Below are 26,085 nucleotides of genomic sequence, written 5' to 3'. Positions count from 1 at the left end.
TTTCAAAAGATACTTATGTTCACCTAAAACCAATAAATGACGGATGGAGTGGTCTCACGGAAGGAAATGTCCTTTGTGGGTAACTACAATCCACTCAGTATAGCGCTTTTGCAGCAAAAACATTATCATAATATAGAAGCAATGGATATCTCATTTTTATTTCATGCTATATAAATCCTTGAAATTTAAATTCAAGGAAGGATAGAGACAGACATGTTTTTCTAGGCAATGTGATGTTTATGTTTTTTTTGTGCATAGTTAATATGTGGTCCTAAAACTAACAAAGACCAACTATTTTAAACCAAAAAGGTACTAAAAATAGAATGTGAATACAAGTGACAGTAAAAACTTTGTCAACATATAATAATTGTTGTACAAAGTCATCTTCATTAGTATTTTGCTGGTCAAAAAGATATCTCAAGGTGCATTTCGCCTTTTAGGCTTCCACAATGTACAATATTATGTAAGGGACAACTGAGTCATTTTATCCCTGGATAAACATCACATCGCCTATAAAAGCTTGTCTATCTCTATCCTTCCCTGAATATATCTTTACTTATCAGGCTAGGCAACACGTTATATTCTATCTATAATAATGTATAAATCCCTCCCACAATATAATTTGTAATAATACTTTGAAATCAAAACTTCTAATGATGAATACTTTTTGAATTTAAGCAAATGTTTCTATATTGATGACCAAAAGCAGGTGTTCATCTAGTGGTCATTAGGGATGAGTGAGCAAAATTTTAAAATTCGATCTTGCGGCGAATTGGGACGTTCTCGCTTACCGAACATGTAAGCGAGAACGGCATGTGAAAATTCGGCTGTCGAGATCTAATTTTTTGGGACCTGCAAGAGCAATCAGGGGAGCAGAGATGACAGCTCTGCTCCCCTGATTGCTCTTGCAGCCCTGTAGTATGTGTTCTTGGATCGAGATTCTCTATCCAAGAACACAGGAGTCCCGCGGCTGTGCTCATCATGAATGAATGCAGAATGACTCACAATGACAGGAGGAGTACCTCGGCTGCGTTCAAAAATGCAGCCGTGGGAATCCTCCTGTGCGCAATCCCCGGGCACTAGGGTTTAAATGAAGGCTTGCCGCGGTACTCCTCCTGAAATGATTTCCCACGGCTGCATTTACCTCTAGTATTGTTATTTGAATTAGTTTACCTTATAAACCTAATGTTGGACTACTTAAAATCATCTGACCAATGGAGTGTGACATTGCTGAAAATCTACTGCAAAAGTCCTTTTATCAGAAGCATAAACTGTCATGCCTCGGTTACAAGTGAGTTAGCATACAAGAGACAGGGATACTAGTTTATGCATATGTCACATCATAAACAGATAAAGCTTATAGGCAACCCCTGTGGTTCCTGGGGTTTGATGAACTTCCACACACCTGCGCAGGAGTTCTGTCATCCGAGTCCGGGCCAATCAAGATAGACAAAGACTGGAGTGAGGAAGGGAAAAATGAAGAAGATGGTGGTGCCCACGATGGAACGGGGACAAGTGAGTATAAACTGGGATTAGCTCTGCTTTGGGCTGCTGCACAATCCTTTCCTTACAACAGTCTTAGCAGACTAAAGCTACCTACACACTTTACATTGTCGTCCGATAATCACATCAGGGCTGATATCGGACAAGAATCTGGTGTGTGTACAGCGCTTGTTGTCTGTCATCTGGACCACCATCCTGGTGGATCGATGGACGAGGATTAAACGTAATGAAAGTGAAGGGGAGAGAGCACAGTGAGGTGCTGCTCCAACGCTCTCCCCCTCCCCTCTTCATAGAGCAGAATGGTGTTGTATGTACAGCACTTGTTCATGCATCGTGCAGTCCTTTGTAATTGGAAAGGATCGTGGAAGATCCTTTCCAATGACAAATATTGAGTGTGTGTATGTGGCCTATGGACCAGAGTTTTTTCATTTAAAACTGCAACTCTTCCAATGCATGTCTCAGGGGAAGTAAAAGCAGGTAAAATGAAGATCAACTGCATGGTAATTTCCCCCAAACAAATTCTATATAATCTCACACGCATCTCAAACTGATGAAATGATGAAGTATAATTTTTAGTGCCTAAGCTGGTAAAATATTGGCCTGGTGGCCCCCCAGTAGTGGTTGACAGTCTGACTTCTGTATTCTGTGAGATAGACAAGATAGTGGTGCCCACAGGGTAATGTTGGCTTCAGACCGGGGCAGAGTTTGTGTTCATCTAATATGTTGCTTTAAGTGGCATGGCTTTCTTACATAATAAGATTTACTTCATAGTAGGATTTACTCAGACCTGCAATCTCAGGCTTTTATATTGGTATTTGTTTGTATGATGATTTTCTCTAATTCACCCAACAGAGCTAAAACACTGCAGCTGATACGCCAAGATGAAGATTTGTGCTCATTGAGTGAAGTGGATTATAGTGTAAGCATTATTATAATATCTTTATATCAACAGGTTTCTAATAGTTTGAAGCTGCAAGGCAGTAATTCAGAAGATTGTAAATCATTCTGTAAATCACTTTTTTTCAGTATTCACATGAATTAAAAACAGCAGGTACTCCATATGTACGGGGTGATTTCTGATCTCGCTCCACTCCTGCTTAGGTGGCAGGATCAGGTAACCCCCCGATCATCAGTGTCCCAGCAGAAGTGGTTTTATGTGTACACAACCCAGTAATCAGTATTTACAGCACAACTGGAGGATTATAAAATTTCAGCAGATGTAACTTTCTAATTTGATTGATAAAACATTGTGCATCATAAACAAGTGCCGATATTTAAATTAAATACTGTTTCATATTTTCTTATACTTCATTGCACGCCACAACTACTAATATCATGCTGTAAAACCTCTGTGTACAGCCATTTCCTGACTATATGTATTTATGCCGGAATTACCTAAAATGATGTAATCAATACAAATGAGTCTTGTTATTTTAATTTTTAAGGTAATTTTATACCTTGTATGAGTTTCTGAACTTGTTCCATAACATGTTTCTCAACCAGAGTTCACTGGAACCCCAGGGTTCCTCCAAAGACTGGTAGGAGCTTTCTATATCGTTAAAGATGTTTTGCTGCTGCTCCTGAACATAGTATTGTCAAAATTGTTAAAGTGGTTGGGGGACACCTGTGTCAATGTGCCCAAGTGAAAAAGGTTTTTTGTTTCAATGAGCTTGATTTATTAAAGGTCTCAAGTCTGGGGAAGGATACACTTTCATCAGTGAAGCTGGATGATCCATCAAACATGGAATGGATTTGTTTAAAGTCATTTGCTATTTGCTTTTGAATCCTGGACCAGATATTTTCCAGGTTTACTTGATTACCCGTAAATTAGGGACAGTGTGTTTTTTCTGTAAATCAAAATTAAATTTATGTTGGGAATAGAGTATTTTAAATGTTCCTTTATTATTTAAAAAGACCACTAGATGGTATTAAAGTGTATAAATTGATAATAAACACATCTGTACTACCTATTATTCCTAAATTGATACTCTGTTACAATAGGCCTGATTTATTCAAATTCTCTAAGGCTAGAGAGCATATGCTTTCATCAATGAAGCTGGGTGATCCAGCAAACATTGAATGAATCTGGTCCAGGATTCAAAATATTTAGTAGCAAATAGCAAATGACTTTGAAGAAACATATTCCACATTTGCTGGATCACCCAGCTTCACTGATAAAAGTGTATCTTCTCCAGCCTTGGAGAACTTTATTAAATCAGGCCCTATGTGAATATGCCTAATTATAATTAAAGTATGTACCACAGCACCACCTAGTGGTCTATTAGCGATTGACAGCCACTCTAAGCAAAACCATAGTCAACATTTCTCACAGCAATATTACTTCTAGGAACTCATTAAACAATGAATAAAGAAATGGGTTCCTGAAAATGTTAAACTCACTTAGTTTTATTTTTGAGGCCGAGCCATTCAGCTGGAAGAGTGCCAAACTAAAATTCTTTGATGTGAGGAGAAGATAAGAATTTAACATACCAGCCAGCCTGTGACAAATAAAATGACAACAAAACAAAAATGCTTTTTTTTATTTGTACAGCTCTGTCTGTAAACAGAATATGATTTAACAATGCAGTATTGCTGAATCTAGCACTCCTGTAAAAAAGTTGGATTTTTTTCACAGATGACATTTCCTTGCAGCAAAGGCTGGTACAATAAATAAAAAAGGAGTTGGAAGACAGTTTTCATTGTTGTAGTTCCACTTTGAAAATATCATATTACTTTATTTACCTTTGATTTAAAGAAATGTGCTTGTTTAAATTTGGGATATGTCACTGGTCACCCAAACAATCCTGATTATGATACTTTGTTCAAGTGCTTTGCAATAAACTCAGAAACTCGGCAGCCCAATGAATTTTGATTTGATTTTGAACCAAATGACTGATATTTGGGTTCGGATAGAACCCAAACATTTTTTTTCTTCTTTTTCCTTTAATTCTTCCATAAATGCTTGCGAGCAATCTGCTCTAATCCCTTTATACAAATGAGGGTTTATTTATATCTACAATATACCGTGTTTCCCCCGAAAATAAGACACTGTCTTATATTTTTTTGGGCTCCCAAAAACACACTAGGTCTTATTTTCAGGGTAGGTCTTATATATATATTTTTTTTTAATGAAAAAAACACTTAACACTGATCCACAGATGCAGCACAGTGCACCAAAAAAGATAACCCACAGGTGCACTGTACAGCATCTGTGGATCTGTGTAAAATCAGCACTCAATTGATGTGGCCGGGGCAATGATTCCTCACATTTTTCTTTTTTTTTTTATATAAGTTTTACACATATCTTTTTATAATTGTGATGGTTTTTAAAAATAAAAAAAAACTTACCTTTCGGAAGACGCGAGCCCGAGTTCTGGCTTCTGACAGGCGGAGTGCATGCAGTATCACTCCGCCTGTGACAGGAGCCGGAACTAGAAAGAAAGCATCGGCTTGTGCGGCTCCGGAGTGTGCACTGCCACATGCTTTCTTTCAGTGTCCCGCTGCCTTCACAGGGAAAGAACTCAGTGAGTACTGTCCTCCGGTTTTTAATTTATGTATGCTTTTATTTTCTTTTTCTCCTCTGACCTGCTGTATGTACGGTAGTTAAGGGGGATCTAGGTCTTATTTTCGGGGTAGGTCTTATATTAGGGCAGGTTTAGAAAATAGTGCTAGGTCTTACTTTCGGGGTAGGTCTTATTTTCGGGGAAACACAGTATACACACTGATGCTCTTATTCTATTTAGCTATTTGTTTTGTATTTTGTATTTTTTTTTTTATTTTTTTATTCAAGGATGTACAATTATACAACAACACATATAACAAAGTGGCAGAAACCCAGTGTACAAATATTCCATTAAGAGTCAAGTGTTTACAGTAAATCCAAAATCATTTGACCTCTATGATCACCGGTTCTTAAAATGTACCATGATGTGTGTTAAAAGTTCTCATTATCTGTCATTTTATAGGTTGAGATTAAATCTCTATTAATGATTCCCATATCCCTTGGACCTCTTTGTCCAAGGAGGCCTCTATCCAAGCCATTCTAAATACCTGGTCCAGCTTTTCTTTAGAGCCATGGTGTAGACGAATCTGGAACTAATCATTTATGCAGTATTGTTTTTTTAGCCACTAAAGAGATAATAGATAGCAAAGTACGGCTCCCATTAGGTATTCGTGCTCCATGTATTTAAATTGTTCCTAAGAGTGCCCATTTGGAGTCTAAAGCTGCGTACACACGGCAAATTTTTCTCGCCCGATAATCGGTATCGGCCAATTATCGGGCGAAATTGTGCAGTCTTTTCTCGTTGGAAAGGATCGTGAAAGATCCTTTCCAACGAGAAAAATTGCAGGTGTGTACGCAGCTTAAGGGTACATAATTAACTATATAGGAGGTAACATAATGAGCCACTGATTGCCAGAACATTTTTATTTTTGGACAGTTCCAAAATAAATAATATAAATCTGCCTGTTCACATGTACATTTTAATCACTTAGAACAGGGTTGTAACCCATAAGGCATGCATGGTGTGGGGAAATATATACCCTGTGGAACACCCTAAGGGTCATCTCCTTATGCATAGCCAATGGGAGGACTGTTCATGCCCTGGAGAAGGCTGTGAGGATATCAGTTTCTGATCTAGTAGTGATTGTTGTTATTTTTGTTTTTATTATGTTTTTTTTGAATATGTAAACTTAAGAGAAGATTTTTGTATTGTCTCCAGCTTTTTTTTCTGAGGAAAAAAGCATAATCCAGCCCTTCTCAACTTTCTATTACTCCAGAGGAAATCATTTTCATGTCTCATCAATGCCAAATACATTAATGGTGAGCTGAAAGAATGTTACCACCACAATATTGGTTCTAATGTTACCCCAAACACAAATAAACTGATCTCTGGTACTGCTGGCTCTGAAAAGTGGTGTTGGCATAATAAATATAAAGACACCAGCAAATAGGTCAGCCTTCCACAGATTGAGAAACCTCTGGAGAAACTTCTGGAGGAACCCTATGGTTTTCTGAAATTGGATTTGAGTATAGCTAGCATATAATATATGGCTGCCCATTCTCCTTAAATTAATCAACTGATTTTTATCTTATCCCCGACTCCTAATCTACATTATTCCCTAAGGGGGCTTTTATAATTCAGTAAAAATATAGAAATACTTTTTAATGTTAAAGCCGCGATAAACTTAAAATATGTATATTTGCTGTACAGGATCACAGGGATTGGTCCTATATGGGAGATATATTTCTCCATTGTTTTTAGGCTGGGGAAAGAGTCCAGAAGTAAGAGTAAAACTGTTTTGTTTTTTATAGTTTTATAGTTGTTATAGTTATTTATGCTAGCTCATATTTCACCTAGAGATACAATAACTAAAAAAATTGTGTATTTTTTTATTATAGAACATTAAAGTGATATCCATTGATTCACCACTTTTATTTCTCACTGCTAAAAAATTCCACAATGATATACTGAAACTGAACCAAAGACTTAGAACAAGAAGAGAATCCCATCAGGTGAGAAATATCCATGATTCAACAGTATGGGTGGATTGTACAGGTGATTTAATTTCACATGTAATGTAGACAGTATTAGGCCACACCATATAAAATAAAAAGTCCTTTCCTTGATGAAAAGACACTTTGCAGTTCAGTGTATGGCGATATGGAAAGAAAAGTTTGGGATTTTAAAGGGTTACGTGGGGTGGCTCTACTGAATAATGAGTAAGTTAGATCATAAGACTGGACATACAGAATTAAAAATCCTTTTAAATTTGGGGGCATCTGCAATGAACCATAAATCCCAATATAACATATGCAAGGCATGGGACACCCTGGGAAAATACTTGTACAATTCAGTGGGTGTCCCGCAAGCTGGCAATAGCACAATAGTCTCTTGTCTTGTCTAAACTGTTTTATTGTAAAATGTATTGATTACATTAATATATTAGCTTTTCATACTGACTAAATTGTTCATGAAATAAACTACGTTATTCTTCTATCTGCAGCATAATTGTATATTATCATGTCATTTAAGATTTGCTGTGTACTGTGTTTTAGCACATGTTACTGATTCCAGTGTCTAATGGAACCTGTGATGGTAAGTTGCAGTTATATTTTAGAAGAATATTTTGGCAGTAGTATAGTATTGTGTTATATTGGCCACTGATAATGGTGAAAAATTGGAGGTTAAGTGATATTTTTATGTTGAGTGATATTGGCTCACCTAAATATGAACTCTATATCCTCAATAACAGGGAAATTGGACTTTAAAAGTATATTACAGAGTCTAAAAAAAAACACATGTTATAATAATATTTTTTTTTTCAAGTATATCTTAAAAAAAAAAAAAAAAAAAAACACTATACAAAACACATGACAATAATTATTTTACTTACTAATACTTATATGTATAATTTTAGAACCCTTTTCTGTATTTTAGCCCTATAACAGCAAGTAAATGTTGTGCCTTCATGTCTATACCTTGGATACACAAATAAATGACTTGTGCTGTCTGCTTCAAATATCTGAGCTTGTTATGTTTCAATAATATCAATATTGAATATTGTCAGATATACTGTAAATACATAGAGAGGAGAAAATCTTGACCAACAGGTTTGAGTTATCTAACATATTTTATCTAGAATGTATTCTGTTTATGTTTCATCATATTTGCAACAAATAAGCTACTTGCACCATTCTTTTATCCTTTTTTTTGTGTGAAAGGCAAACTCTACTTTGATAAATATATACCCTGTTTCCCCGAAAGGAAGACAGTGATCTTTAATAATTGTTGTTCCATAAAAAACTCTAGGGCCTATTTTCATGGCATGTTTTATTTTTTCATGAACAACAATGGACATTTATTCTTGAACTAAAAATCAACATTTATTCAAATACAGTCATGTCATCATATTCTGGAACATCATCATGACTTTCCAAACCCTGAAATCTTTAATGAATTTCTTGTGATATTCAGGAACAAATATCCACATTTATTCAAATATATCATCATCTACTGGAACATCATAACTCTCCAAACCCAGAATTACATCTTCAATTTCCTGTGAATTCATTTCCTTTAGAACCATTTTCCCAATATTCTCATGTCTAGCAATAGAGCTTTCCTTAAATGAGCACCCCTTGACCATGTATTTGTATATATTGTAGTTTATTTTTGGGGTATGGCTTATATTTCGAGCATCCTCAAAAATATGGAAAAATCATGCTAGGGTTATTTTGGGGTCTTATTTTTGTGTTATTTTCGTGTATATATAGTTAGTTTACAAGTATACAAGTCAATTGGACTTGTTCTTCTAATGTTGAAGATATTTCATAGCTTTCCAGGCCACTTCATTGGATCTACCAGTGTAGGAAATTACCCCCAGCATTTATATCCACACAGTACAAACATATTAATTCAGTCCGGAGTCAGGCGTTGATTGTCCAGGAGATGTGAAATTTGTTAAACCACCCTGTTCTAGTTATTTAATTACATGGATGGTGTCAGAAAGTCTATATAGGTATTAAACCTTTCAATTTCCAGATCAGTAAGCACTCTGTATAATTATTATTAGGTCATTTATCTATTTATCCTTTCTGCTTTGAAGTGCTCCTCTATTATTCGTTTTCCTCCAGAATAATGCTTCTGTTCTGTTTTTATTGTTGGATTTGTTTTGTTGCACCCAACTCTGCACAGGCTTGGGGTATTTTGACACAATTGGCCTGATTTCCTAAAGCTACTAGATACACTTTCATAAGTAAAGGTGGGTGATCCAGCAAACCTGGAATTGTTTTCTTAAAATAATTTTACTATTTGTTAACAAATGTTTTGAATCCTGGACCAGGGTCATTGCAGGTTGGCTGGATCACTAAAGAAGGTATATCTTTTACAGTCTTGGAGAGCTTTAATAAATTGGGCCCTATCTGTCTTCCTCCTATAATGCTGTCTTAACAGGCATTTTAACAACAATTCTCACCTTACACATATACAGACTTCCTGACACCACAAATAGGGTAATATAACTGGAACAAGGTTGTTTAACAAATTTCACACCTCCTGGTCTTGGACCTTTAACATTCAACATGTCATCATTGAATAAAGGTGTTTGTGTGGATATAAATTCTGGGGTATTTTTCTACACTAGTAAAACTGATGAAGAAGCTTGGAAATCTGCAAAATGCCTTCAACATCACAAGAACAAGTCTGATAACATAACTTGTTTAAACACATTGGAGTTGCCATAGTGCATAAGGACCCATTCAAAATGACACAAAGTGATACAAATGACATCTGTTAAAGCAATGTTGAGATGTACATTCAGATTTAAACTCCGTCTTTTCCTATAAATAGATTTTTGGTAATGGTGTACCCTGTATCTATGTCTATCTGTCTAGCTGAAGTCAGGGGGAATGGTATTTTTTACTGCACCCAAATAAATTAACCCCAAATAGCTTCTCTCACCAGCATTTCGGTCAGATCGGGCAAGTCAGATGATAAATCTTCCCCATCGGGGTCATTTCCAGGGGCTATATTGGTGGCACTATAAAAAAATCTGTGGGTTATAAAACAACATTGTTATGCAAATGGAAACCTAAAGTTCTTTCTTAAAGCTGAACATCAAATATCACAGTATTCAATACAGTTATGCATTAACCTGAAAATTCTGTACATTTTACATTCAGTTAGTACCTGCATTTGACACCATGCCATTCTCCTCTATACCCTGTACAGCAGGAGTTACCCTGGGAAAAAAAGTTCCAGCTCTAGAAAGCAATCAGTCTATGCTGCATTGCTCAAGTGCTGGCAATAAATAGAAGTAGAGAACAGTGCAGAGACCTAACATTGCGCTGCTTTATCATGCTGGGGTGCTGCACTGGAGGTCTAGGATCTGGCTGTGCTGACTGGGTAGGGAAGTCTATATCAAATGACTGGTAGAATAGAAATAAAAATATATAGATGTATGTATGAAAATGTAGTGATCGTGAACAGTCAGTAATTTACTGTTTTTTTAGACATATACAGTAATATAAAATTTTACAGGAAAGGTATTCAGGAATACTATGTTGCTTCAGTGTGTATAGTATGTATGTGTGCGATTGATTAGAAAGTGGATTTATTTTTGTTTCTCATCAGGGAAGAGCCTACATAGACAGGAAAGAAGGACTTTGATTTTGAACTGCAGAGGCATTTCCTTTTTTGATTTCATGGGAGTCTCTTCTCTCTCTCAGGTACTTTTTAGCTTTGACTAAATTATGATTATATAATATATAAAATATCAGTCACAAACATGGACACACTTTTCACTCATTAGTTTTACTTTATTTTTATTATTTTCCACATTGTAGAATATTATTGAAGACATTGAATGACGAGATGTGTCCAAGCTTTTAACTGATACTGTATATATAAATGTGTGTGTGTGTATATATATATATATATATATATATATTCTTAGCAGAATTCAACTCCAAGTCCTTCAGGTATCCTTCAGTATCGTCATAAAATGAAAATAAATCCTGACCCAGATTTGGACTGATATATAGGATTGGGAGTAACTTAATATTTACCTCTACTTTGCACCATGTAGTTTTACTTTAAAAGCTGTCCCACATACTCACATTACTTTCGCTCTCCAATTGCTTCTGATTCTTCCCAGTGGGAGGAAAGTTTAATATCCAGAAAGCCTGGGTATAGGGGAATATGTGACCCACTCCTTTCCCTTCCACATGACAGCTATGGCTGCTAAAGGCACCCAACACTTTTGCACAGGGTCCTGGAGCAGTTTTGTACATTTTTTTATTTTTTATTATTATGCTCAGGACTAAAAAATCAACAGCCAATACATGAAATGTATGTAGTAGTATGTAGTTTCCTGTCTATCCAGTAAGTGGAACTCTTGTAGATTGTTACTTTGTTAGTAACTACCAACTCCACTCTGCCAAAACAATAATTTTATCCCTTCAAGTCACTTAATAACGGGCAGCATGGTGGCTCAGTGGTTAGCACTCTGGTCTTTGCAGCGCTAGGTCCCAGGTTCAAATCTCGCCCAGGATGCTATCTGCATGGAGTTTGTAGATTCACCTTGTGTCTGTATGGGTTTCCTCCAGTTTCTTCCCACATTCCAAAAACATGCAGTTATGTTACTTGGCTTCCCCACAAAAAATTGAGCTGAAACTGTCAAAAGACATGTGACTATGGTAGGCACATTAGATTTTGGGGCCCTTTGAGGGACAGCTAGTGACACGACTATGGACTTTGTACAGTGCTGCGTAATATGATGGCGCTATATAAATATTGTGTAATAACAATAATATAGATTACTATTACTTAAGTAATTCCCTGGTGGAGAATCTTCCAGATCTATGTGTTTCAATGGCAGTAACTGATTTACCATCAGGTAATGTCAGATTCATTCCTTTATAAATAGCCCCCTTAGTCTTTTTGGTTGAATTTCTACCTGCACTCTGTCTAAATGTTCTTCAAATATTTTGCAGATTTGCCAGGATCTAAAAGCACAGGAAACAGATGTTATATTCACAGGCTGTTGTGGTATGTAAAATTTTATGATTTATTGGAAATGTGTGATATCTTTTCATATGGAAAACTGACTACATTTGTCTTACAGATTCTCTAAGGAAATCCCTTCATTACTGCAACTGTGTAGTGGGGGAGCAACATTTCTTTCCCTCTCTAAAGAGTGCCCTGAATGTCATAAAAAAGGTATGTTTATTTACATGGAATGATGCCATGTTAAGATTTTCTTATTAAACTCAGTAGCCATGTTATTATGTACATTCGCTTGTGAAATATTGAACTTGCTTTTGTCCTCAGAACAGTCTGAACTTGGCTAAAACATGGTGGTAGAAATGTTCCTTGGGGAAGTTTCTGGTGCCTTGTTCACCAGTTCTACCTTATAGTAAAGTTACTCTATTGGACTAAAGTACACTGAAGTCCATATTACGTTCATGGAGCCAGTCTGAGAACTTGCAGGTTTTATTTTATGATACATTATTATACTTAAAAATAAGTAGACTATAAGTACAGGGCCAGCAGCAATATTGAGCCATACAGTGCTGCGTAATATGTTGGCGCTATATAAATCCTGTTTGTTATTATTATTAATATTATTAATAATAATGTGACATTAAAATGGTGAACTAGTTAGAAGTAGATGGCCTTACACGTACCAAAAAAATATTACCAAAACCATTACTAGCCTCAACCATGGACACATAAAAAATAAATATTTAGATATATGCTATATATGTCAGATTGTCTGACTGCCATATGTCAGACACAGCAGAAATCCAGATGCATAAAACCAGACCTAATATTAATAAATAGTATTTATAGCGCCAACATATTATGCAGCGCTGTACATTAAATAGGCAATTATCGAATATCGATGGACACATCACATATTTACAGAGTCATGTTCATGTCACTAACAGTCCCTCAGAGCAGCTCACAATCTAATGTACCTACCGTTTTTAAAGTCATCTGTTTTTAGCATAGTCTAAGGCCAGTGAAGGAAAACCACTCTTCAGTCATTCTGTATTAGTGGTCCCATGCCCATTGTAGACTAATCGTACTGGCCCTAGGTAACTGAAATACTTCACTGCCGTAGCCCATTCTCTTTGGATTGACGTGTTATGTGTTCTGGGAGGTTCTCCAGCACACCAAGGTCGTTTAGACATAGCTGGCCTGTCAGATCCAGAAGGAAGGTTCTTTCTTTTCTGGTGGCACACAGTGTTGGGGACAAAAAGATTGAATATTTGAATTTCATGTTTTCATTAGCAGGTAGACATATGGGTCTGAGTTCACTGGCTTTGGACTTGTGTTGATGCCATTTGTTTGACATTAGTTTGAAATGCTTCTAAGATGTTTCACAATAATTTTTTTATTGGCAATAATATTAGGAAATAAATGGCAATGATATAAGGAATATAAATAATATTTAAATTCTTGCATGAACAAGTTTTGTATAAGGGCCCATTCATGATGGTCATGTCCCATTTTCTGTAAAAGTTTTATATGTCTCGCTGTGTTCATTAACAATCATTGAGCACAATTGTTAATGAATACACTGGGTAGCAGTTCCCATTGGCTGATTCTTAAGGACAGGAATGCTTCCCACTGTGTAACTCCCTAGAAAATGGTGATCTGTAATAAATTGCTATGGGAAATTACACTTTAGAATATAAGAAAACAAGTGTATAAATGAATAAAAAGAGAAGCCACATCAGATTTATTTTTTTAAGATAAATATAATTTTTTAAAATTACTTTTTAGCCTAAAACCAAGAAGGGTGAATAGGCTTATTGAGTATACATCTGGGAATGTTGCCAGCCTTTTCAAAATGAATGGGTTGCCTTAATTCTGGGTGCCATACCATATGGTAACACACCTAGTGCAATGCTTAGCATTGGCCCCTAATGTTTTCTTTTGTTGCAGGACTGGAGATTAAATTCAGAGGCACTCGAATCATCTGAGACGTAGGACCTTGAGATGGCATTCTGGCTGAAGATATTCTTTATTTTTGTTTAGGAAAACATCAGTTGTAGCAATAAACTATGTAGTCTATTTATAGGCTAAATAACTGACGCAGAAATAAAACTGTACATTTCTATAAATATTATGAACTGCTTTTACCTTGCTAACATGACAACTTGTAAGAAAGGCAACGCTGCCAAATACCAGACATAAACATCACAGCTAATTCTATCATGTAGAGGAGACATACATTCCAAAGTATTGTTTATAGCTAAAATACTATTGCAGCCAGCAATATTCAGAATGGCAAAGACCTTGACCTGTCACCTTTAAAAAATGCCCCCAGTACTTCTTCCATGAGTTTCCATCACCTTTCATTATAGTTGCATGTGGAAGAATCCAAGTTTTTAATTCTACATAAATATTACCTTTAGATTTGGATAAACTGGGGAAATGTTACTATTACAGTATATTGTTCTAGTGTTTTGCTGCCATTGTGAAAAATTCCCCTCACTTCCTGGTACAGAAACATGCCAGGAACTTGGGGGACATTACTTGATTATAAAAGAAGTATCCCCAATGACAGATTTCCCTCATCTGATCATGGTCACTGTAGTAAATATTGAGAATGGATCATAAAGAACCAACAGCAATAAAACATAAGGATCTGACTGTTCTTCACTCAGTTAAAACTAAAAAATAAGGGTTGGAGGCCTGCTTTATATTTCAAATGGTATATTAGGTATAAGGTATCCGGTATGAATTATAATGAGTCTGAAATGTTTACATAAAACTTCTTTATGAGCTGCATTGACTCCATTTCCCATATTGTTGGTTTACTGTAAATCAGTGTTGCCAGTTTACTGTAAATATTAGAGGTGGGCAAAATATAAGAAAAATATTGGTATTTCTAGGCTATTATACAAAAAAGGAACAGGAACCCATCTATGCCTGCATTTTACATTGTATTAATAAAATAATAGATTTAATGTGGAGCCTGAGGTGATCATCACCTGTTCCCTGCATAAAACTACGAAGAAGAGTCCCAGATAGGAGGAAGGCTCTGTCATGTGATCCATAAAAATCATGTGACAGATTTCCCTCTCCTTCCAACATTCTCACATTCATTGGAATGAATAGGGGTGAACACCTACCTGCAAAGTAGACATGGAATGCTTACCTCTCCTGCTGCCCAAGCTGCCAATCTCTGAAAAAATGGAGAGAATCATTGACCATACTTCATACTCAGCCCATACTCCACCAAACGGTGGCACAGGAGCCAGTGATATTAGCCACTGAGTATAGTGGGTGACCATGTATTTCACACAAAAGTGTTGGATTTATCATTCTTTAGCCATTAGTTTTCTTTCACTACTTCACATAATGACGACAGGTGCAGCAAATGAGGTAAACATTTCTGACAATCCTGGCATAGAGTTCTTTATTTTTATTTAGTATCGGAGTTGATATAACATAGGAGAGATAAGTATTTCATGTTTTCTTTGCGGGATGACCTTTTGTTTTAAAAAAATTGATTATTGGAACAATCATTGGAGGAATGCATCATCATTTGGCTTTGTAAAGACAACTGCTTATTCATATAAGAAAATTTAAACAAATATTAAGCACTGAAGACCTGAAATTGAAATAACTTTGGGCAGAGATAGTTTTTTATATAATTTTATTTGTTTTATCACACATCTATATTGTGCCTAGCAGCTCACTCTGCACTTTGGTCAGTTATTTTCCATATGTACCGAGGACAGTTTCTGGGGGAGCCAATTAACCTAACTGCATGTTTTTAGAGGTGTGGGGGACTGGAGTGTCCAGAGGAAACCCATATGAATACAGGGGGAATATGAAAACTTCTGGCTCCTGGCTGGGATTTGAACCTATGATCCAGTGCTGCAGAGGTGAGAGAAAGCATCCATGCTGGCCCAGTACTTTTTTTCCCTTAAAACTGATTATACCACACCCTGGTGAAATGGGTCATGTTGTCCTGTCTGATCACCCCAAGATAGATATTTAATCCAATCCAGCCAAACACATTCATATATGTTGGCTGTCCAGCCATGTCTATGGGTACAATTGGTCTCTTCTACAGTGCCAACTCTAAAGTATCATTTACAATTTTAAGACAATCATTGCTAAAGTCTGTTGGAATTTTAGAACTAAATAAATGAAATGATGAAATGAGCTCTGAAAACCTATTATGTGTATCAATGAAATTCATCTGGGATCTCGCTACATCTCCTCTCTGTACTCAGCATGATGTTAATGCTTGTAATTCCGAATCCTGCAGCGCCAAAAGATAAAAGTATTACAGAGCGTTCTACAAACACAGTGATTGTAAATAAATGTTCAAAAAAAAGTGCAGAGGAAGTCCGATCCTAATTGTATTGTATTGCCCAGGGAGCATCACTATTTAGGTGTGTATTTTGTCTTTGTCCTTTGTTTTGTTCATAATCTGCCCCCAGGCAAATATTTGTGATTTGTATATATCCTGACACGACTGTCTCCTGGGAGGCAGCGCAAATGTGCCCAGATTTACAATTAGTTGTCCAGAAGGATACACCTTATGTTGTTTCCATTTTCCTCAGTAGATCCCCATCTTTGCTCGATAAATAATTTGGTTATCATCACAAAATTACCACATTAATGTTTGCCTGTCCATATGGTTACTAGTATGGCAAATGTGTGCTAACAAAACATCTAAAACGAGACATAAATAACAAAAAAATAACCGTTCTACCCTCTGTGGGATACAGTCTACTACAGAGCTTGGTGTATTGCTCAGATTATTCTCAGAGCCATTTGTGTTTCTTTGTATATTTGCCATATGTTTCTTATGTGCTATGCATTAGGAAAATTAAAGGCAGACTGTGCATTAGAGTTTATTTGTTGGAGAAAAAAAATGATCACACCTACATTAAACTCATCACATTATACTTTTATGAAAAAGCAAAGCAGTTGTTGTAGTATGAGCATGCATTTGTAACCAACTTTGTCTTTCTTCCTATTGTGAGTATGTCTGCCTATCCATATGTCTATTTTGTAAGTCTATCTATCAGCCCCTCAGTCTGTCTGTGATTTTTATTTGTTTATTTATGTTTGTCTATTTTGTTTTTTTTTTATACACATCAATGTATCCAACTTCTTTTTTGGGGTCAGAACAGGTGACAATTTAGTGTCCGCAGTCTTAAGCTACCTACACACTTCCAATTATTATTGTTGGTAAACGAACGACGAACGATCGTATAGCACCGATCCTGTACATACAGATAACAACAGGATCGTTCGTAGATATTGTAAACACAATAGATGCGATCGTTTGAACGATACAGGAAGTTACGTGCACCACAGGAACGTTCGTTCATTACGCATGCTCAGACCATGACGATCAATGAACGATCGTACACACGAACGATGGTCAACGATCGTCGTCCAATTCGATCCGCCGGTCCGGTCGTTCATTTCCAACGACTTTCCTCGTTCGTCGGCGTCGTTGGTTACTTTTTTTACGATCGATTTTTGCCCAATCGATCGTTCGTCGTTCGTTCGTCGTTCATTTTGAACGATAAAAATTGGAAGTGTGTACGCAGCTTAAGACAGATGTCCTCTGATCTTCAGTTTGTTTGGAAACATTGATCAAGGAGGTTAGATAATATTTCTTGATAGTTCACCCCCAAAGTAAACAGCACCTTCACCCCTCTGCATAAGAATAATAAACTTGGGGCACACCTGGTACATTTACCCCCGGTAAGATTGGCGATGATCCCTACATGAATACTAACCCCCATTGTTACCCTAACCCTCTCTGCAATCCAAACATCAACCTTCCTTGTGATCCTAATATTAACCTTTCCTGTAATGCTAACACTACCCCACCTTGAAAACCTCACACTAACACTCATCTTCCCTGAAACTCTAACACTAACCCTCACTTTGGCACTAATCCTTCATGTTCATGTTTTAATAATAACCTTTTCTGTAACCTTATTAGAAACCCTCTTGGAAACCACAACTCAAAAGTTACTCTCCTAGTAGAATAGAGAAATCCCTGTCCAAATCAGAAGAACAGTCTGGGAGACAACCGTGGTTCCCTTTGTAGGTATAGTGAAGGGGTGAGTGTTGCCACCCAGGGACAGGAATGTGTTCAACACATCTAAGAACTGGGAAGCTGCAAATTATTACATTTTGATTTTCTAAATTAGATATGTTTTAGGTAAACCCTTTGAATACTCAGCCCTTATATAACAAGATCCCCCTGCATTTAAGATGGACCTTCCTGCATAAATGTTGTAAATAATAAGGTCCAAGTGGTCCAGAAATTCCAATTTTCTGCTGTGAGGCAACCAAGCATGTTTATGGAATTCTCTAAAGCACTGAAAGTACCTGCCCCAATAGAGGTTAGATGGCACCCACATGTATAACCCTCTATTAGATGGACTTTACATAACAACAGTGAAAATTTGCAAAGAAGACATGCATGCCAGTTGTGTGAACCTGGGGCATTGCCAAGACTACGGTACAGTACGACAAGATAATCTCTATCTTTATATATTTATATCTCATATCTGTTAATAGCACTGTTATTCATCCTTCCCATCAGGCACGTTGTGTTGGCAACACCTTTGATTCTGCCCCCTCATTTACCCCCCATATTCAGAACATTTCCAGGTCCTGTCACTTTCACCTACACAACATCTCCAAAATCCTCCCCTACCTATCCCCTGAGACCACCAAACTCCTCGTACATGCTCCTATCATCTCTTATCTGGACTACTGTAACCTCCTCCTCTCTGGTATTCTACTAACCCGACTCTCTCCTCTACAATCTATCATGTATGCTGCAGCCAGACTCATCCATCCTTCCCACCGCTCCTCTTTTGCTGCCTTTCTTTGTAGTTCTTTTCATTGGCTTCCATTTCACCTGTGAATCAAATTCAAGCTCCCGTGCTTTGCCTTCAAATCCCTCCACAGTTCTTCTCCCACTTATCTTTCTGACCTGGGGGTAAAAATACCCCCCTAGCCGCTCTCTTCGCTCCTCCAATGACCTACTACTGACTCCCTCACTCATAACCACATCACACGCATGGTTCCAAGACTTTTCCAGAGCTGCCCCAACTCTCTGGAATGATCTTCCCCATCCCATTTGGCGTACTCATACCTTCTGCTCCTTTAAAAGAGCACTCAAAACCCATCTTTCAAACTTGCCCAACTGTTTTCTTCTGTCTCCTAAAACTCTCACTACTTCCCACCATTCCATATCCCCCTCCTATTGTATTCTACTTCCCCACCTCTTAAAGCCCTTTGGGGTATCTGTCTGTCATCCGCAACCCCTATTCAATGTTCAGCGCTGCGTAATATGTTGGCACTATAAAAATCCTGTTTATTATTATTATTATTATTATTATTAATAATAATAATAATAATAATAATAATAATATTAATCTCATGTATGCAGTCACTACAGAACCTTTTTTGTGTACACAAAAAGCAGCACAATCTTCTCTTCCTGTCTTGCCGGAATGCTTTTTTTAAATTTGGTACAGTATACTTTTATGGGTTTAGAATATGCACTGAAAACATGATAGAATTTAACTAAGATTCATATCTTTTTTTTATTGCATAATTTTTATCTTTGCCAACAGTATTCACATTGTTATCATAGATATATATCACAAGCTCAAGGGGACACATTGTTAAAATTCATCTAAATTGTAGTCTTAATGTGTTCATTTAAATAAACTATAAAGAAGTACATAAATAATTGCATATTTGGAATCTTATTTGTGTAAATTAGAACCAGATTTACACAATCGGAAACTGTAGGCACATGAGACTAAGACTGATTTTGAAACTGAACTCCAGGCAGATATTAAAAGCACAAAAGAATGCAGCTTTGTAATCATTATAACATTATTTATTGTATTTTAATTCAAAGCAGAGGAAGTGAATATGTTTGACCGGGTAACACCCACTTGGAGTCTCTGTATACTAGAACTGAAGTGTGAGATGAAGAGGCAGCAAAATGTGCCAATCAGGTCATGTGCTAACAAAAAGCATGGTTATAAAAAGAGAAAGTAGAGTGATAGAGGGATGAGCTCATCAGTGTGCTGCTTCTCCTTTCAGTCACAGGATGGGTTCTGGATGCTGGTCATCAGGTAGAGGACAAAAAAAAAAAATACTATGGGGGTAAACTTCTAAATAAAGCTTGACATTGCAACAAAAGCAGAGTTTATTACTTAAGTTTTTTTGAGCTACTGTAGATACTCGAATATAAGCCAAGATAGTTTTGCTTGGTCTATATTTAAATTACCAGGTGGAGGTGGTTATCTGACTTCATTTAACCTGTCAGATAGTTTACCATTAGGATTGGACCGCAAAAAATACCTATTAAAAATACCTATTAACCTATTTTACAATATAAATAAATGTTCTTGAAAACAATGTACTGCTTTAACACATTTAAATCCAATGTATTGCATTCAATACAGTTATTTTGTATTGAATGCAATACAAATGGATTTTGAATTTCCCAGCCCCCCCGCCGGCAATATACACACGCACCAATGTCACCGGGAACTCCCCCAATGACTCATCGCATGCAGAAGGCGCCAGAGGAAGAAGGAAGAAGATGGGGATCGTGGCGATGGACGACGCGGGACGCCGGCGGATCAGGTAACCTTCTCAAAGGTTTAACTACCCTGAGTGTGACTCAGGGTTACCGCTTTCAGCAACTTTTTTGTACCCACTCGGGGTTACCACTAGTGAGGTTAAACATGTACAGGTGCCCTTTAGCCAGGGCACCCTATTGATTGGTATTGTTGGTGAACAGCACTGTGTAAGGGCACGGTAGGTCATATGGGGGATTTTATGATCTCTTTTGAGAATATGTCTGTGACAAACCACAAGGGGTTTCTAGTGTCACTAGGTTCCAGAAATAAAATCTTGTTCCAAATTCATTCTTCCTAGAACAGCTGTCTTATGTCCCACCTTCCTATTTAAAAGCTTGGTTTTGGAACCACGCTTACTCAATTATAGCCAACAGATATGCTGAGGCCAGTGGCAAAGAGTTGGAAATAAAAAGTTTGCCCATATGGAACTAAGTACATTTGAATCTAAATAATAGGACAAATTAACTCACTGACCGGCCAGGTTGGTCCAACATGTACAGAGCCAGTCAACAGCATGTATGTGGGTGCCCATGTGCCACCCTAGGCAGTTAGCTATGCAAAAATCCCCATCCCTAACTATTGAAAACATACAAGGGTATTTTATTAAAAGTTCACTTCTTTTGAAGTTCACACCATGTCCCAGGATCCCTTTGGCAGGAAGATGACATTGAACAAAGATAAGTATTTTATCTACCTCCTCTCAAAGGTATTTTTTTCAGCATGGGGAAGGGGATAGCTGACCTAAATCCAGACTGTATTTCAAAAATTGTAATATATATTTTCCATATTTTTATAAAATGGGTATATAATACTTGTATAACCTAATAACTGTTGATACTGACATCATCCCTATTCCGTTTTGTAAAGTCTTTTGTTTTATTCTCCAATCTACCCAGATGTCTCCGCAGAACCTTTCACTTTAATGTTTCTCCTAGCATAATTATTAATTACAACATGTAAAAATCCTCCCGTACCCCATCTCGCAAATATCTACCATCTGCGAAGAGACATAGGCTTGAAGCAGTACGCCGATTAAAACTGCACATCTGAAAAGACGACGGAACCCGGTCCTGCACGCTGAGCTGTTTTATTCTACATTTTTCAAAAGAAAATTATTAGCTTTGTAAAAAGACAGAAAAAAAAGCTTTCTGCAAATCAAAATCAACAGAACAGGATGACTGCTTCGTAAAGTCACTGAGAAACCGTTTGGTTTAATTGCTTTTATTAATGACTGAATTCATTATATGAAAAAAAAAACCTTGCTTAGTGAAAAGCTGACACCAGGCAAAGTCTTTGGGCGCTGTGGAGCTTTAAGACACAACATCTGTTCTATTAAATCTAGCACACGTATTCAAAGCTTTGACGAAGAGTACAGTAGTTGTTTTTTGCCAGTCTTCAAACAGCTGTTTTTTCCCTAGGCCATACAAGCTCCAAAACAGCCCTGCCAAGGCCCAAACTCTCCCGTAAATCTCTTAGGCTGCACATGTTAAATGCCGTCGGGAGACCCCAGTCTTTGACTATAATTAGAAGTCTTTTCTCACCTCTGTTTCTCCTGTTTATTGCTGCTGTGTGAATTATTTAATATATAAAACATCAGCGTTATTATCTACTATTAATATTTCAGACCGTTTGTAAATAGCCCCACTTACAAACTGGCTCTTATTCCCAGTGATGTCATTAAAGCTGGCAGTATTCCTCATAGCCTTGATGAATTTACTCTTTTTAAAGGATTTAAAGGAAATTTACTATTACAGCACAGAGTTCCCATTTTAGATTTTGTTAAATGTATTAGTTTAATATACCTAAACCGCTCTTTTCGCTCCTCCAATGACCTACTAATGACTTCCTCACTTCCTCACTACTAATGATAACCTCATCACACGCACCGCTTCAAGACTTTTCTAGAGCTGCCCCGACTCTCTGGAATGGTCTTCCTCGTCCTGTTCAACTTGTTCCTACTTATTGCTTATTTAAAAGGGCACTCATTTAAAAGAGATTCCCATCTTCTTCTGTCTCCTAAACCATGACTACTTCCCACCATTTCATATCTTCCCTCCTATTGTATAATCATTCCCTCACCTCCTAGATTGTAAGCTCTTCGGGGGAGGGTCCTCTCCTCCAGCTGTGTCACTGTCTGTATCTGTCTGTCATTTCCAACCCCTATTTAATGTACGGCGCTGCGTAATATGTAAGTGCTTTAAAAAATCCTGTTTATTAATATTAATATTATTCAAAACAATCTAAATATATTGGAGTGAAATTAAAGGGTACAAGAAGCTTTAAATGGGGATATGGAAGGACCTTTCTACAGCTATAAACCCATTCTTGTCACAAACATGCTTCTAATTAGCTTTATTATTTTACCTTTTCATGCAAATATTTTCTAGGCGCCTGTTTAAAATTCCTCCACCAACAAAAAACAATCATCTTGCAGCAAAATAAATTTAGAAGAAACTGCTAATTAATAGTCATTAAGGGTTAATTATTCGGTCATTTAGTCCAAAAATGCTGTAAAGGTAAATATTTCTCTTGTTCAGAAAGTGTGGAGCTCAAATGATACTCTTTCTTGGCTAAATAAACGGTTTTTATTTATAAAAAAGTGTGACAGGCAGTTCCTTTATTGCAATATCTCTCAATAAAATAACCTTACCTGATGCAATTTTTTAAAATTCACCCACCTGTCCCCATTCTGTCACAGGTGCCAGCATCTCTTTTTCTTCTCCTCCTCCAGGTTTCAATCTATGGCCATCCTGATTGGCTGGGCCGGGGTGACATACGTGCAGCTCAGTGTTTTTTTTTAAAGATGAGTGATCAGGCAGGTAAGTATAGTTTATTGCAGAGGGTTATTACCTGCCCCTTTTTGAAATAAACTTATCTGACCGCACATTTTCAAAGTGAAACTTAAAGTTCTACTTTAAGTTGTTCAAAATGCAAGTTTTCAGGGTGGCTTCTTTGTTTTTCTTTGCACTTTAAATAAGTGTTCAGTGTCTTACTGTTCTTTTTGAAGCAGCCACAGCCTGGGTAGAAAAGCCTGCCTCTGACTAGCATTTGCAAAACAGAACCTCTGTAGGGAAGCAGCAGTCTTATCGCAGAGGTCCCACAAAACCCTACACAGAGCTATGGGTTTGCAACCAGCAAATCATATATATCAAGGTGATTGGAGGGCTCTGGCTCTGCCTTAGTAGGGGGTATGTTGGATTACTGTAATAAGGTCTACAGCACAGAGAACAAGGGTCCCACTGAGATTATTACCCAACACGCATACTCGTTCCAGGTCAGTGGCTCACGTAGTGAAGGTAGGATAACCACTTCCATAGCAAATCATCAACATATTTATAAATATATATATATATATATATATATATATATATACATACCCCCACCTCCTAGATTGTAAGCCCTTTGGGGCAGGGTTCTCACCTCCTCCTGTGTCACTGTCTGTATCTGTCTGTCATTTGCAACCCGTATTTCATGTACAGTGCTGCGTAATATGTTGGCGCTATATAAATCCTGTTTATTAATAATATTAAAAATAATAATAATAATAATACATATGGCAAATGGTGCAGTATATGTAAAAATTGTAAGTTAATATAAAAAGTTGCGATCTTTTCAATAAATGGGGTGTAATGACATATGACATACTGTCATGTTTCTGGCAAATCGCCATTGTAAATCCCCTTTAACTAAATTGATCACGTAATGCATTTCATGATAAGGAAGAGTTCAGTCTCTCTCTCTCTCTCCATATATAGTTATATATATATAAATATATATATATTTTTGAGATGAAATGCTATAGCAATGCCAAGTACAAATGGAATGCACCCCTGTCTTATTTATTGACTTGACTTCTGATGCATAAAAGTCATTTTCTTGCTTACAGTGTTGCCGTTGTGTTTGTTTAGTGAGCTGTGTTTATGTGAAAATGTTATATTAATGCACAAAGACTCTTTATCTATGGTAATAAACAATAGCTTGCTAAACATGGGGCACCGTGTAAACACACAGAGCTGAATTAAACACCTTCTAATCTTTTGGAAAGAAATGCACTGCAGGACCTGGGTTACCATGTGTTAATTTCCCCTGGGTAATTAGTAGGGCAAGTACAATAGAACAAAAACAATTTTACTTGGTCTCTTACGTGGAATAAATGCTTGTACGAAGTCAGATTGTAATCACTCACCAGGTATGTCTTTTTACTATGATGTGGTTATTTTAGAAAGAATTGTTTGTAACAACCATCATTTTATAATGTAATTAACATGCTAAGCTTCAATCTTTCCTGTTTACCTACAGATATAACTAGAGCTCTTGTACATTTCACTGCTTGTTAAGTGGATTGTGGCCTCCCTGTGCCCGTTCAGTGATGCATTATAATTTATTTTCTATGCATGTGCCAAATCATTAGATAAGAAATAAAAATTATGCTTGAATGTAATGATATTATTATTGTTGATGATGTTATTATTGTTCTATATGTGCAGTACGACCAGTGTTTTTATAGCACAATAGCATAGCAATGTACGGTAGATTTTGTATTGTTCTTACATGTATGTTAAATGTATGTTCGAGTAAAAACATGCAACAAATAATACCAATTTTTTTTTTGCTTTTGATCATGTGGTGAAGGGCACAACTAGTATCACTTTGGAATAAACAACTGCTGTACAGACAGATTCGCAGGCTGTTCAGTTTTATGGAGATGAGAGAAGGAAAATGAGTGGGAGCCATCTTGCTGCGTCCCCACCAATAGAGGGTGATAGTAGTCCGTCATTTAGGGATCTGGCACAGGTAAATTGTGGGACACCATTATAGATGGTGAATTATGGGCCGATACGATCAGTAACAGTCATCTCCAGTACAAAATATCTAAATGTACCTTGTTTTTCTAGTATTTTGACTGCCAAACCAATAAACCAGCTAGATGCACCTTGCTAGTACCAGGTTGCATCCCTGTTAATCTTCCAAACTGGTGTAATTTTTTGTGGCATGGATTCAACATGGCATTGGAAACATTCCTCATGGATTTTGGTCCACATTGATATGATAGCATCATGCAGTTGGTGCAGATTTGTCAGCTGCACATTCATGATATGAATCTCCCATTCCACCACAAGGTGCTCTGTTGGATTGGGATCTGGTGACTGCGCAAGCCACCTAAGTACAGTGAACGCATTGTCATGTACAAGAAACCAGTTTAGGATGATCTGAGCTTTATGACATGGTGCGATATCCTGCCAGGAGTAGCCATCAGAGGGTGGGTTCACTGTGGTCCGAAAGGAACAAGCATGGCCAACTACAATACTACATCATCAACTACATCATCATTTAAACCATGCTTAGCTGATACTAAGGGGCACTTAGTGTGCAAGAAAGATATCACCCAAACCATTACACCACCATAA

The 26,085-nt window shown here is 37.0% G+C and overlaps 1 protein-coding gene across 6 annotated transcripts in view; it reads left to right on the top strand.

Moving 5' to 3' along the window:
• Window positions 1-15,210, top strand: part of SLC26A7 (solute carrier family 26 member 7) — a 43,005-nt gene extending 27,795 nt beyond the window's left edge. For 3 of the 6 annotated variants that reach the window (XM_072410930.1, XM_072410931.1, XM_072410933.1), the window contains 7 exons: window positions 2,356-2,422; window positions 6,905-7,018; window positions 7,562-7,601; window positions 10,638-10,732; window positions 11,999-12,053; window positions 12,130-12,224; window positions 13,959-15,210. In XM_072410930.1, coding sequence (XP_072267031.1) covers window positions 2,356-2,422; window positions 6,905-7,018; window positions 7,562-7,601; window positions 10,638-10,732; window positions 11,999-12,053; window positions 12,130-12,224; window positions 13,959-14,003 — 511 coding nt within the window. In that variant the 3' untranslated portion in view covers window positions 14,004-15,210. Of the gene's footprint in view, window positions 1-2,355; window positions 2,423-6,904; window positions 7,019-7,538; window positions 7,602-10,637; window positions 10,733-11,998; window positions 12,054-12,129; window positions 12,225-13,958 lie in introns of those variants that run through there. The other 3 variants (XR_011920777.1, XR_011920778.1, XM_072410932.1) reach the window with 3 other exon arrangements.
• Window positions 15,211-26,085: the final 10,875 nt, after the last annotated feature.

Source organism: Pyxicephalus adspersus, chromosome 5, assembly GCF_032062135.1.
Source record: "Pyxicephalus adspersus chromosome 5, UCB_Pads_2.0, whole genome shotgun sequence".
NCBI classification, from domain to species: domain Eukaryota; kingdom Metazoa; phylum Chordata; class Amphibia; order Anura; family Pyxicephalidae; genus Pyxicephalus; species Pyxicephalus adspersus.
Note: the sequence above shows the minus strand (reverse complement) of the source record. Positions and strands in the feature narration are given on the sequence as shown.